At 46.5% G+C, this 12,310-nt stretch overlaps 1 protein-coding gene across 2 annotated transcripts in view; it reads left to right on the forward strand.

Annotated features, from left to right (window-relative positions):
* The window catches only part of LOC139162270 (antiviral innate immune response receptor RIG-I-like), a 52,851-nt gene extending 40,541 nt beyond the window's left edge, over positions 1 to 12,310 (forward strand). For both annotated transcript variants that reach the window (XM_070742449.1, XM_070742450.1), the window contains exons 16-18: positions 8,946 to 9,097; positions 9,774 to 9,920; positions 11,771 to 12,310. In XM_070742449.1, coding sequence (XP_070598550.1) covers positions 8,946 to 9,097; positions 9,774 to 9,920; positions 11,771 to 12,061 — 590 coding nt within the window. In that variant the 3' untranslated portion in view covers positions 12,062 to 12,310. The remainder of the gene's footprint in view (positions 1 to 8,945; positions 9,098 to 9,773; positions 9,921 to 11,770) is intronic.

Raw genomic sequence — 12,310 nt, forward strand, 5'->3', positions numbered from 1 at the left:
TCGCTAGCGCTGCGGAAGTTAAATACACCATCTGCACATGCGCAGATGGTGTTTTTACTTCCGCAGCGCTACTTCGCGAAAACCCGCTCATTGCGGGGGGTCCTGGAACGGAACCCTCGCAACGAGCGGGGGATCACTGTACTGCATTTTATTCATGGCAAATTAGATGGTACACTCTATTGTTTGAATGTATGTTGAGAGGGAAAAAAATTACCGCCCCCCCCAAAGTCTTTTTTTCCTGTCCCTCCATTCATTACATTCTTCCCCTTCCTTCCTTGTTCTCTCCATTTCTCCTTCCTTCCTCTCCACTTCTCTTTCCCTCCCTTTTTCCCTTTACTTTCTTTCTCTCCACTTCTCTCTCTCTTTTCCCTCTCTTTTTCTTTCTTTCTTTATTTATTTATTACTTAGATTTGTATGTCACCCAGTTACATACATTTTCTTTTAATTAAATTAAATTCCCTCCTTAATGTTCGTTCAAAAAGTACACCAATTATATTTCTACCTTATTAACCATTATACCAAAATGCTTCATTCTTTCTTTATACATCAGATGTTAACAAAAGAAAATTCAAAACAAAACAAACGTATACGAATTTCAGACTTCTTCCCCCTCTAAATAGTACATTTACCTAATCCCAAATTTAAAAATTATTTCAGCCCATCTAACATTTAGCCAATTAATACTTATCTACATTTCTTACTTAATTATTAATTTTAAATTTCAGTCAATTTGAGAAAAGAAAAAAAAGTTGGGAAATTCTAAATATTCTCTATTTTCAATCAATTAAAAATCATTAATATAATTAATCTCCCTAAGAATTCTAAATTCAATTCCATTTATGCATTAATCCAAATCAGTATCACTTACTTCATATCTTATTATAATCAATACTTCTAACTTTATTAAAACAGATCAGCAATTCCTAAGTTCATATATCAAAATAGAAATAATAATTAAAGTTAAAAAAGAGCAAACATAACAATACTCCAAGCTTAATCAATCCTTCTCATTTTTGGCTGGTGGGGGGAGGCAGGAGGGCCGGCCTGACCCCCTCCCTCCAGCGCTTCGCCTCCCGCCGGGCAAGAGGGCTCAGGAGGCAGTTTCTGCCGGCCACAGGGCGATGGGCGGGACAGAGGGGCGAGGAGGACCGGCACCCTCATGCTTAATCCTGCCCCCAAGCACACCCCTTTCCACCCCCACTGGGCCATAGAAAAATTGTCTTGCTGAAACTGGTCCCTGGTGGAAAAAAGGTTGGGGACCACTGCTCCAGTGCGTCTTATACTTCAAAAATAAGGTACATGACCATTGAGATTCAGTGGTTGCAACTTCGAGCACACCTTGGAAATCTCCCAGCATTGTGGTACCTTTGAAAGTCATTGAATGTGTAATTGCTAATCAAGCACTTACCTGTATTCCTTGACTGAGGGGACAACATTAAAAAATTCCTGCACAATATTCAGTCAGTGTTCAGGCCTAGGTCTGGAATTATTAGCCGTTTTGGCCAATTTGGTTGATAACCTTCATAAGGATTTGCAGTAGTAAGTGTGCACCTTTTGCTTTTTAAAAATCCTTTCAGCAATTTTCAGTGCTATCAACCACAGAATCCTTCTGTACTTACTACAGGAGTTGGGGAATGGATGTTTAAATAGCTATCTGTTCTTTCATGAGTGGGTGTGCTGTAAGGTTTGTTTTCTCTCTATCCCAACTCCCACTTTTCAATAGCTTCATGAAACGAATAAGACTTAGGCGTATTTCTCCACTGCAGCTGGAAGGAGAGTCCAGCATGGGTTATTAACCAATCCTATTGGTAGAGACTGAGTAAAAAATTTACATAATTATTAGGCACCGCCCCCACACTGCTCCCATGAGCCCAGTTTTAAAAACTCAGTCACAGTGTAGAGACGTACTGAGTTTTGCTCTAGGAGCAATTAAATGTTTAAATCTGTCTTTTACCTGTTTAATGTTTTTCTTTTTGTCTCCTTATAGGAAATGAAGAGCAGGGAGGACAGATGGGGTTGCTACCCTCCGCGGGCAGCAATCCCCAACGCTCTCCTCAGGGGTTCGCTTCCCTCCGAGGGAACTTCCCCGGAAAGGAGCATCCAGCCTGGGGTCCCTGACCTCCGTGGCCAGACCAGGGCTGTGAGCCAAAGGTGGGGGGGTCCGCCCCCCCCACTGGGAGGCTCAGAAGCGCTTTTAAGGACGAGGCTCCAGGAGGAAACCGGAGCAGCGCTCATCAGCTGTTTGGCGGCCGCGGAGACCGCCGCCGCCGCAAATCGCCGCCAGGGATGCGAAAGCGCCCGCCAGGGCTGAGAAGCCCCCCCCCCGCCGCTACAGCCGACAGAGAACGGGCCGGAAAGCCGGGGAAAGCGGCAGAGGCTTGGCGGGGACGCGGCGAGAGGCGGCCTGATGCCCACGAACGGCCGAAGCAAACGGCCAGGCGAGCCGCGAGCAGCATGGACAGCGCCATCTTGAGGCCGCCTTGAGCGCGATTCCCCTATTGGCGCCAACCGGAAGAACTTCCGGCAGCTGCTTGGCGTGAGGAGGCCATGGACCTCAGTGCGCAGGCGCAGAGCCTCTGTGAGGCGAGACGCCATTTTTAAAGCAGATCCGGTGACGAGGCTTTTTATTTCTGGCACCGAGGAGTTTCTGGATTGCAAGAGAGCTAAAACTAATCATGGAGGACCAGCCTAGCAGCGAGAAGACTGCATCCCCGGCCAGGCCAAAAGACAAGCCTAAGGGGAAGGCTAAAGATAAGTCCAAGTCCTCTCAGTCTCCTGCTTCAGCCTCCTCCCTCAAGGAGGCTGAAAAACGTATCAAGGCCCTAGAACAAAAATTGGAAGCGGCCTTGCATAGCTCTCCAGCAGCAGTCCCTCTGACTCAGTGGCAGGCCTTAACACCAGATCCAATGACTCCCTTGTCACCATTTACCCTATCTGGGCCTAGACAGGAAGGGGACTGGTCACCAGACCAGCAATTTACTACTATGCCGCCTGTGGCCCCTTCTCCAGCCTCCTCATGGAGGCCTGGGTCATCTGGACACCCCAGGACACAAGGGCCATCAGCCACGTTCACGCCCACAGCGGCAGGACTGAGGACACAGGCGGGCACGTGGCAAGACATGTCTTCGGAGTTGCAGGACTTAATTGCAAATGTATACTCGCAAGGCATAGCGACTGGAGCCCACCAGTATGCCCCACTGCCAGCACAAGCAGCAAGGAACGTGTGGTCAGCACTGCCCCCCTCGGGTTTGGGGGTCTCTCTCTGAAGAACCACTATTGGGAGAGGACAGTGAAAAAGAATATGATTTATCTGAGGATGAGGCTCCCCCAGAACAACCAACTCCAGCAGGCTTATTTAAGCCAACGCTATTCAGGACCCTGCTATTTAAGGCCAAGCAGGTAATGAACTTACCTGGGGCGGCCAAAACAACTGAAGAGGCAGGCAAGACCTCAACTACTCTCCTCAGGGAACCCCAACCCGAGTCTGACCATTTCCCAGCCTCGCATATATTCGTGGAAGGGGTCAAGAAGCCTTGGCAGTACCCGGCAGCGGCCCAGGGACCGTCCAATTTGGAATGCAAATTTTACACCTTCGATGAGGAGGTTGAAAAATTGCTCGAGTACCCCCCAATTGATGAACCAGTGGTAACCTTGGTCTCCAGTGCCTTGGTCCCCTCGGAGACAGGCGAAAACCTGAAACCAGAGGAGAGGAAGGCAGAGACACTGCTGCGGAAGATCCACCAGATGGCTAGCTGGGGATTCAGAGCGGCAGCAGCAGCATCCTTCCTGAACAGGGCATCGCTCCTGTGGCTCCAGGAGATGCAATCTCGTTTGGGTCCGGAAGAAGGCAGACTACGCCAGGACCTGAGCAAGCTGCAAGCGGCAGCTGAATTCTCCGCGGACGCCACCTTGCACGCGGCAAAATTCTCCAGTAGGGGGATGGCCACTGCCCTATCGGCCCGTCGTTTGCTGTGGTTGAGGAACTGGCCAGCGGACCTCAAATCCAAGTGGCGGTTGGCATCGGCCCCATTCCAGGGTGCGACACTCTTTGGCGATATCTTAAACAAGGTCCTCGTGGAGGACAAAGACAAGAGGAAAGTTCTTCCCAAGTCAGGCAGAAGGCAGGATCGGAGGTCCACCCCTTATACGAGGCGACAAACGCCACGATGGGACAACTCTACCAACACAGCACAGCAGCAAAGACCCTTCAGCCAGGGTCAATTCACGCAGCACAACTTCAGAAGCGACCGGGGGTCGTTCCAGGACCGACCCAGGGGATACCAACAGTCCAGGAGGCCCTTTCGGGGGAACAACCAACGAGGTTTCCCCCGGTCCAAATGACTTGACCAGCCAGCTGCCGATCGGGGGGAAACTGCAGCACTTCAGTACCTCCTGGCGCAGCACGTCTTCCGATCAGTGGGTCCTCGCCACAGTGTTAGGAGGTCTACGGCTGGAGTTCATTGGGAGACCCCCCAATCGAGTTATACACTGCTCAACCATCCGAGACCCTCGGAAGAGACTACAACTACAAGAGGAAATCACACATTTGTTAGAGATCCAGGCCATAGAACCGGTACCACCCCAGGAGAGGGGCAAAGGCTTCTATTCAAGGATCTTCATCGTGCCCAAAACTTCAGGAGGTTGCAGGTTAATCCTCAACCTCAAGCAACTAAACATCTTCATCAAATACCGAAGATTTCATATGCACTCGCTGCAGACCATCCTGGCCTCGATCAGGTCTCGCGACCTTTGACTTCCATCGATTTGAAAGAGGCATATCTTCATGTGCCCATACACCCGGCGCACCGGAAATACCTGCGCTTCTGCTCCGAGGGAGTACACTTCCAATACAGAGCTATGCCATTTGGCCTTTCCTCCGCTCCAAGAACTTTTACCAAACTTCTGGATGCTCTGACGGCTCACCTGCGGGGGCACGCCATAAGGTTGATGGCATACCTGGACGACATCATTATTTTGTCCAGGTCCCCGGCACAGGCGAGGCAGGATTTGGCTCAGACCATGCAAACGCTGGAAGACCATGGCTTCACCATAAACATGGAGAAAAGCCAGCTGACACCCAGAACCAGACTTCAACATCTGGGGGCCATTATAGACACTCAAACCAATACAGTGTCACTCTCCCCAGAGAGGCTAGAGAACATCCAGCGTCTAATCGCCAGCCTCAGTCAGCACAGGAGGGTTCCCCTATCACTACTTTCAAAGGTTCTGGGGACTCTGGTGTCGGCCATTGGAATCGTTCCGTGGGCCAGGCATCATATCCGAACCTTACAGTGGTTCTTACTACCAGCGCAGAGGTCAAAGGTCAGCCACTCCCACTGGCAGGTCAAGTTACCTCGGGAGGTGAAGGAGTCCTTAAGATGGTGGACGTCACAAGCAATTCGCAAAGGCTCGCCGTTCCACATGCAGGACAAAGTCATCCTTACTACAGATGCAAGCCTTTATGGTTGGGGAGCGCACATAGGTCATCACATGGCGCAGGGCACCTGGTCACCTGCAGACTTAAGCCCCATAAACATCAATTTCCTCGAACTCAGGGCGGTTCACTTAGCCCTTCGGACTTTCCTTCCGATCGTACTAAACAGACACGTCTTGATTCTAACAGACAACGTGGCAACCAGAGCCCACCTGAACCACCAAGGAGGTACGAGGTCGCAACGCCTTATGGAGGAGTCCAACAGACTGTTCAACTGGGCCGAGGCACATCTAGCTTCTCTGTCTGCGGAGCACATCGCGGGGGATATCAACACGCAGGCGGACTGGCTCAGCAGGACCACCTTGGATCCATCAGAATGAAGGTTGGATCCAGAAATTTTCCAGCAGATGTCTCACAGGTTCGGGAAGCCCTCGGTGGACCTGTTTGCGACTCGGCAAAACGCTCAGACGCCGAGATTTTACTCACGCTTTCCGGAACCGGGAGCAGAAGGGGTCAACGCCCTTCTGATACCATGGCCAACCGGCCTGTTATACGCATTTCCACCAGTGAACCTGATTCTAAGAGTAGTGGAGAAGATTCTGAGGGAGCGGGCGGAGGTGCTGATGATAGCTCCACATTGGCCACGCCGTCCATGGTTCGCCGACCTGACAGCAATGTCCAGATCACCACCATGGAGGATTCCGGACCACGTCATCTCCCTCAGCCAGGGGGCCCTACAACATCCGGACCCCCAATGGCTACAACTAACCGTGTGGCACTTGAGCGGCACAGATTGAGACATCTGGAGTTGCCGGAGAAGGTCATCGACACAATACAGGCCGCAAGGCGCCCTTCCACTTCCCGGATTTATCAGGCGTCGTGGGCGGCCTTCTGCAGATTTTGTGAAAAGGCAGGCAGGAATCCAAGGGATGCTTCCGTAGTTACGGTTTTGGAATTCCTCCAATCAGGGATAGACTGGAGTTTGGCCCCCAACACCCTGAGGAGACAAGTAGCGGCGCTTGCCACCATGGTCCAGACATCAGAAGCTCGATCACTAGCTTACCATCCACTAGTTAGAGACTTCCTTCGGGGTGCTACAAACAAACACGCACCTCCAATTAGGAGGTTTCCTTCTTGGGACCTCACGCTGGTTCTTCAGGCTCTCACAAAACCACCATTTGAGCCATTAAGGACGATTCCATTAAGGACTCTTTCCATAAAAACAGCATTTCTAGTAGCGATCACGTCGGCACGCAGAGTTTCGGAACTTTCAGCTCTTTCTGTGAGGCCGGATTTGTGTATATTCCACCCCGACAGGGTGGTTCTCCGTCTGGACCCCACCTTTATTCCAAAGGTGAATACACAGTTTCATAGGAAGCAGGAGTTGATCCTGCCGGACTTTTGCGCACATGGAAATCACCCTTCCGAACTACGATGGCATAAGGTTGATGTCAGAAGAGCCCTGAAAATATATATCAGACGAACTGAACCATTCAGGAAATCGGAGAAACTGTTTGTCTCCTTCTCTCAACACCAAATGGGACTTGGAATTTCAGCCAAATCCATCAGTCGTTGGCTGAAGGATTGTATTACGGAAGCCTATAGAGCGGGTGGACACACCGTTCCAGCAGGACTAACGACCCACTCAACCAGGAGTGCAGCCGCGTCGGCGGCTTGGTCAACGCAGGCTTCTATCGACGACATTTGTAGAGTGGCTACCTGGGCAGCACCATCTACGTTTATTAAACATTATAAGTTGGATTCGTTTGCTTCAGCGGAGGCTGCATTTGGTAGACGTGTACTACAGAGAGTTTGTTTATCTCCAACGTCCCTTTCAAGACCTTCTCCCTCCCATGGGCCTTAAAACTTTGGCATATCCCATGCTGGACTCTCCTTCCAGCTGCAGTGGAGAAGACCCGTTGTACCTACCTGAACGGTCTTCTCGATGCACTGGAAGGAGAGTCCAAACCCACCCGGCATGTTGAGTTCAAGGGTCGCCGGAGATGGGAGTTATAGTTATGTTGTGGCAATAAAACTTGGTTATCCTCTTACATGGTTTTTTCGTTTTTAAAACTGGGCTCATGGGAGCAGTGTGGGGGCGGTGCCTAATAATTATGTAAATTTTTTACTCAGTCTCTACCAATAGGATTGGTTAATAACCCATGCTGGACTCTCCTTCCAGTGCATCGAGAAGACCGTTCAGGTAGGTACAACGGGTCATCTCCATCCTGGGCTGAGCTAGACTTGCTATAAAGTCAATGGGTTCAATGGGAATAATTAAATTGAATCACATTTAAGATAGAAGTCTAAAACCTATTTGTCTCTTATTTCCTTTGGTTATAATTCTGGATAGCATAGCACTCCTCTAATAGAGCAAATCTGTAACCCAAGAATCCTCCTGGATACTGTAATCATTGGTAAATAGAAAGAGGCCGTGACTAGGGGAGTCTCCTTTAAATGCCAGTTATGGCTTCATTCAAAGAGGGTGGCCTTGGCAACAATTATCCATCACTTTATCATGGAGAGGAAGGAATTATAAGAGAGTAATTTGGGCCCACAAAGGAGAATATACTGGACTGTTTGCTAAGCATGCTTATGGTTGCTAAAAGTGGCACCTTTCTTTCAATGTGTATTCTCCATTATGCTTATTCTTGTAATCTTCCTCTTCAGTGAATGTTAAATACAAATACAGTGATACCTCGTCTTACGAACTTAATTGGTTCCGGGACAAGGTTTGTAAGGTGAAAAGTTTGTAAGACGAAACAATGTTTCCCACAGGAATAAATGGAAAAGCGATTAATGCGTGCAAGCCCAAAACTCACCCCTTTTGCCAGCCGAAGCGCCCGTTTTTGTGCTGCTGGGATTCCCCTGAGGCTCCCCTCCATGAGAAACCCCACCTCCGGACATCTGTGTTTTTGTGATGCTGTGATTTCGCTGAGTTTCCCCTCGCTGGGAAACCCCATCTTCGGACTTTCGTTGCCAGCGAAGCACCCATTTTTGTGCTGCTGGGATTCCCCTGCAGCATCACAAAAACACGGAAGTCCGGAGGTGGTGTTTCCCATGGAGGGGAGCCTCAAGGGTAGTCCCAGCAGCACAAAAACGGGTGCTTTGCTGGCAACAGAAGTTTGGAGGCGGGGCATCCCAGTGGTGGCGGCTTGGGTTTGTAAGGTGAAAATAGTTTGGAAGAAGAGGCAAAAAAATCTTAAACCCCGGGTTTATATCTCGAAACGTTTGTATGACGAGGGGTTTGTAAGTCGAGGTATCACTGTACTAGTTCCTTTCTTGGTAATCATCCCAGACTGAGGTGAGTATTTAAAAGGGCAGGGGAGTGGGAAAAAGGGAAATCCGAAGTAAAATGGTAGGAGGCAAGTAAAAAGGTGAAGGTGTGAAACTAAACAAGTGTTCGCATTTACAAGCCAGAAAGCCCCTTGCGACCACTTCCCTTAGCGGTGGAACTGCTAGCACCTATGTGGTTACTAAAAAAGAACTCCCTATAATGTGCCTTCTCCAGGTCGTGGAAGAGCAAAAGACAGCAGGTGCATTCTTGTGACAAGCAAAAAAGAACAGGAAGAGAAGGAGAGATACAATTTACAAAAGGAGGAAATGATGAACAGAGCTATTGAAGCGGTACAGCACTCGGATGAAAAGATCTTTGCACAGAAGGTGAGCAGTTTTTTTTTAAACGAAGGCTTCCTTAATGTCCCATTCAGCCGAAGAGGAAAATTCTGTACTTTAAAATGAGCCAGTGCTGTTCAAACACAAAATGGCTGAACCTGCTGTTTTCTAGCTTTGCTTAGTTGTCGTTATTTTATTTTCAGGATGGATATATGCAGGCAGGGGTATCTGCTCCCAGTGTGGTGTGCGTGCAGCTTCCCGCATCCAGCGTGCGTGTGAATCCCAATGAGATTTTGCTTCTGCGCATGCTCAGGAAGCAAAATCTCGTGAGGTGACATGCGTGTGTGCAAGATTTCAGTGATTGTTTTGCTTCTGCACATGCTCAGGAAGCAAAATCTCGTGAGGGGACATGCACGTGTGCGAGATTTCGGTGATTGCTTTTCTTCTGCGCATTCTCAGGAAGCAAACAATCACCAAAATGTCGCACACGCGCATGTCCCCTCATGAGATTTTGCTTCCTGAGCATGCGCAGAAGCAAAATCTCACTGGGATGCATGCCGGATGCTTGAAGGTGCATGCGCAGCTCCCATCTTATTACTTCCAGTGTGGCCTATACTGGATAAGGTTGTGCATAGGAGAAGGTTCATTCAGGACAACATTCCTGGGCTCTTGAGAGTAGTTGGTGCCTGGTGACTTGAATTCCGTCTTTCTCTCTTCACCCCAGATAAACGACTTGCAAAGGAGGCAAATAAAAATGCTAGATTCCAAGAAAAAACCGACAGAACCAAAACCCTGGAAAAGCAACCGAGTCCTTTTGTGTGGCAAATGCAAGATAAAGGCCTGCAGCACAGAGGACCTCCGGGTGATTGAGGTAAACTGCCTTCGCTTCACAGTGCCTTTTTTGGTAGGATAAGTGGTGGAGGATACAGATCAGTGAGAGACCTGATTCAGTCCAAATCTCTGATTTGAATTTCAAGGTTTGAATCAATAAAAGCTTTATCCATAGGCTATAAATCAGGAAAAATATATGCCTGCATCTGTTTAATTTTTTGGCAGAATAAAATGAACATCACAATGATAGAGGCTTTAGAGAAGATTTTCCCAAAACATTTCTCTCTGGACCCCTTTCTGCTTTAAAATTAAAATTTACCCATTTCCTCCCATGTTCATTTCCCACAATTGTTTGATGGGATTTTGATATTACATTCTTTTTCAGTAGTTTGGCAAATCATTTTAATTTTGCAGATCCCTGAGAAAAAAATGCAGCTTCAGAGGATATTGATGCAAAGTTTCAGCTGGAAAGTCTTAAGGCTGTCATTGCTATATATAGAGTATTTTTAATTGTTTCTTTGCATTTTATAGTAGAGGTGTCAGGACTAAAATATAGGAAACACAGCAAATAAAAGGTATCTATTTGATTTTTAAACTTCGAATCTACCCAAGGTTAATTTTTTTTAAAAAATGGTTATTAAATCAAACATTTCAGTTGAATAATTCTTTTAAACCTTAGCGCAGCTGAGTACGCAGTGTCATGAGTATATTTACACTAAAAAGGAGTGAAGAAAATAAATATTAGCATTGACCTGTCAAATTGTAAGGGTAAATCTGGTAATTGTAAGAATATTCAATGGGAGGCCCAGCCTTTGGGTTACACATATAGGTGGAGTGGCATCTCTTGGTAAATGAAACCTCTAGTCCCCTTTGAAATAGTCAGATTGATGATAAAATCGAGAGCAATCGTTCCTACATTAAATGCATATAGACAAGCGTATTCACAATTGGGTTTTGAACGTTTGCACAATAAAAATATATTTTGAAGGGGTCCACCTTTCCACCAAAAAAGTAAGCCAGTATCCTCAAAGAACCCCAAATTTTAAATGTTTCAGACATTCATTCCACATATTGGAATGATTGTATGATTGTTGTGCTAATGGGTGTCATTGGTTTTAATATAACTGGGGCTTCTTTTATACGTTGTAAGCTGCTTTATACGTTGAGGGGCAGCATATAAATCCAATAAATAAATAAAAATAAATAAATATTGTGGCTTTCGTGGTATATAGGCAGTAAACAGGAAGGGTCTTCAAAGGCTTCATTTTTAAGGTCTCAAAAGCCATGTAATCTCCATGCAAGTTCATAATTCAACAAATTCCAGAAACAATAGCCCTTTGTCGACATGTTCCAACTTAGATAAATTGCATTGCAGATTTCTGGAAAACCTTATCCTTCTCCCAAGCTATTTCAGTGAGCAGGGCTACAAACTATATGGGCTAAGGGTAAACTCTTTTTTAAAAAAAACTTGTCTTTATTTTTAAAAAGGCAAACCAAATGAGCTCAAAGGAGTCCTAAAGAGATCGTTTTCCTGTGTCAATTTCACATAAAGATACATTTCTGATTTCCTACTACAAGGTGAAATTTGGAATTTATCCAGTCGAAAACAAAACCTGAGTTAGCTCTATGCATCCATCATGAAAAAGCCCTTTAAATTTTGTTGAGAGAAATTTGGTTTTGCCATTTCAGAATTAAGTGTTGGAAGTGGAATTCTAGAGGATAAATGGGAGTTGCTTTGACTGATGTGGTTGAGGAAATTGACATTCGAATGTGCACTTCATTTACCAAGTGGCTATAGGTTGACCTGAAAGCATGCACTCTTAGATTTCTGACCAACCCATTTATAAAGTGATAAAGATAATGCTATATTCTGTGTTGTGTTCATTCTAGGAGTCGCACCACACTGTTTTATGTGAGAAATTTAAAACACGGTATACCACAGAACCTCATAAGAAAGCACACAGCTACGGGAATTTTGACAAAAAATCCAAGATGTATTGCCTCAATTGCCATCACGACTGGGGAATCATTGTGAAGTACAAGAACTTTGAGGACATGCCCATCATTAAAATTGAGAGCTTTTCTGTACAGGATGTTGTTAGCAGCCGACAGTTTTATTTCCGAAAATGGAAGGATGTTGATTTTGCAATGAAAGACTTCGATGTTGAAGAAATGCCTTAGTAAAGTACGGTCTGTTCAAACTTCCATTTATAATCTTGCATGACCTAGTTAATTCTGTTTTAAAGTCAAATGTGTAACTGAGGAACTATTAACTTTCCACTTACTTCAGTGTAAACTCAAACTCCAAGGTAGCTGTGACATCCGTCTGATTCTTAGTACGCTTCCATTCTTCAAAAAAGCTGATCTGTTTCCACTGCTGTCTTTTCATTATGCAATCTAATAATAAATGTACATATTGAAAACTTTAAA

The sequence above is a fragment of the Erythrolamprus reginae genome, chromosome 2, assembly GCF_031021105.1.
Source record: "Erythrolamprus reginae isolate rEryReg1 chromosome 2, rEryReg1.hap1, whole genome shotgun sequence".
Classification (NCBI taxonomy): Eukaryota; Metazoa; Chordata; class Lepidosauria; order Squamata; family Dipsadidae; genus Erythrolamprus; species Erythrolamprus reginae.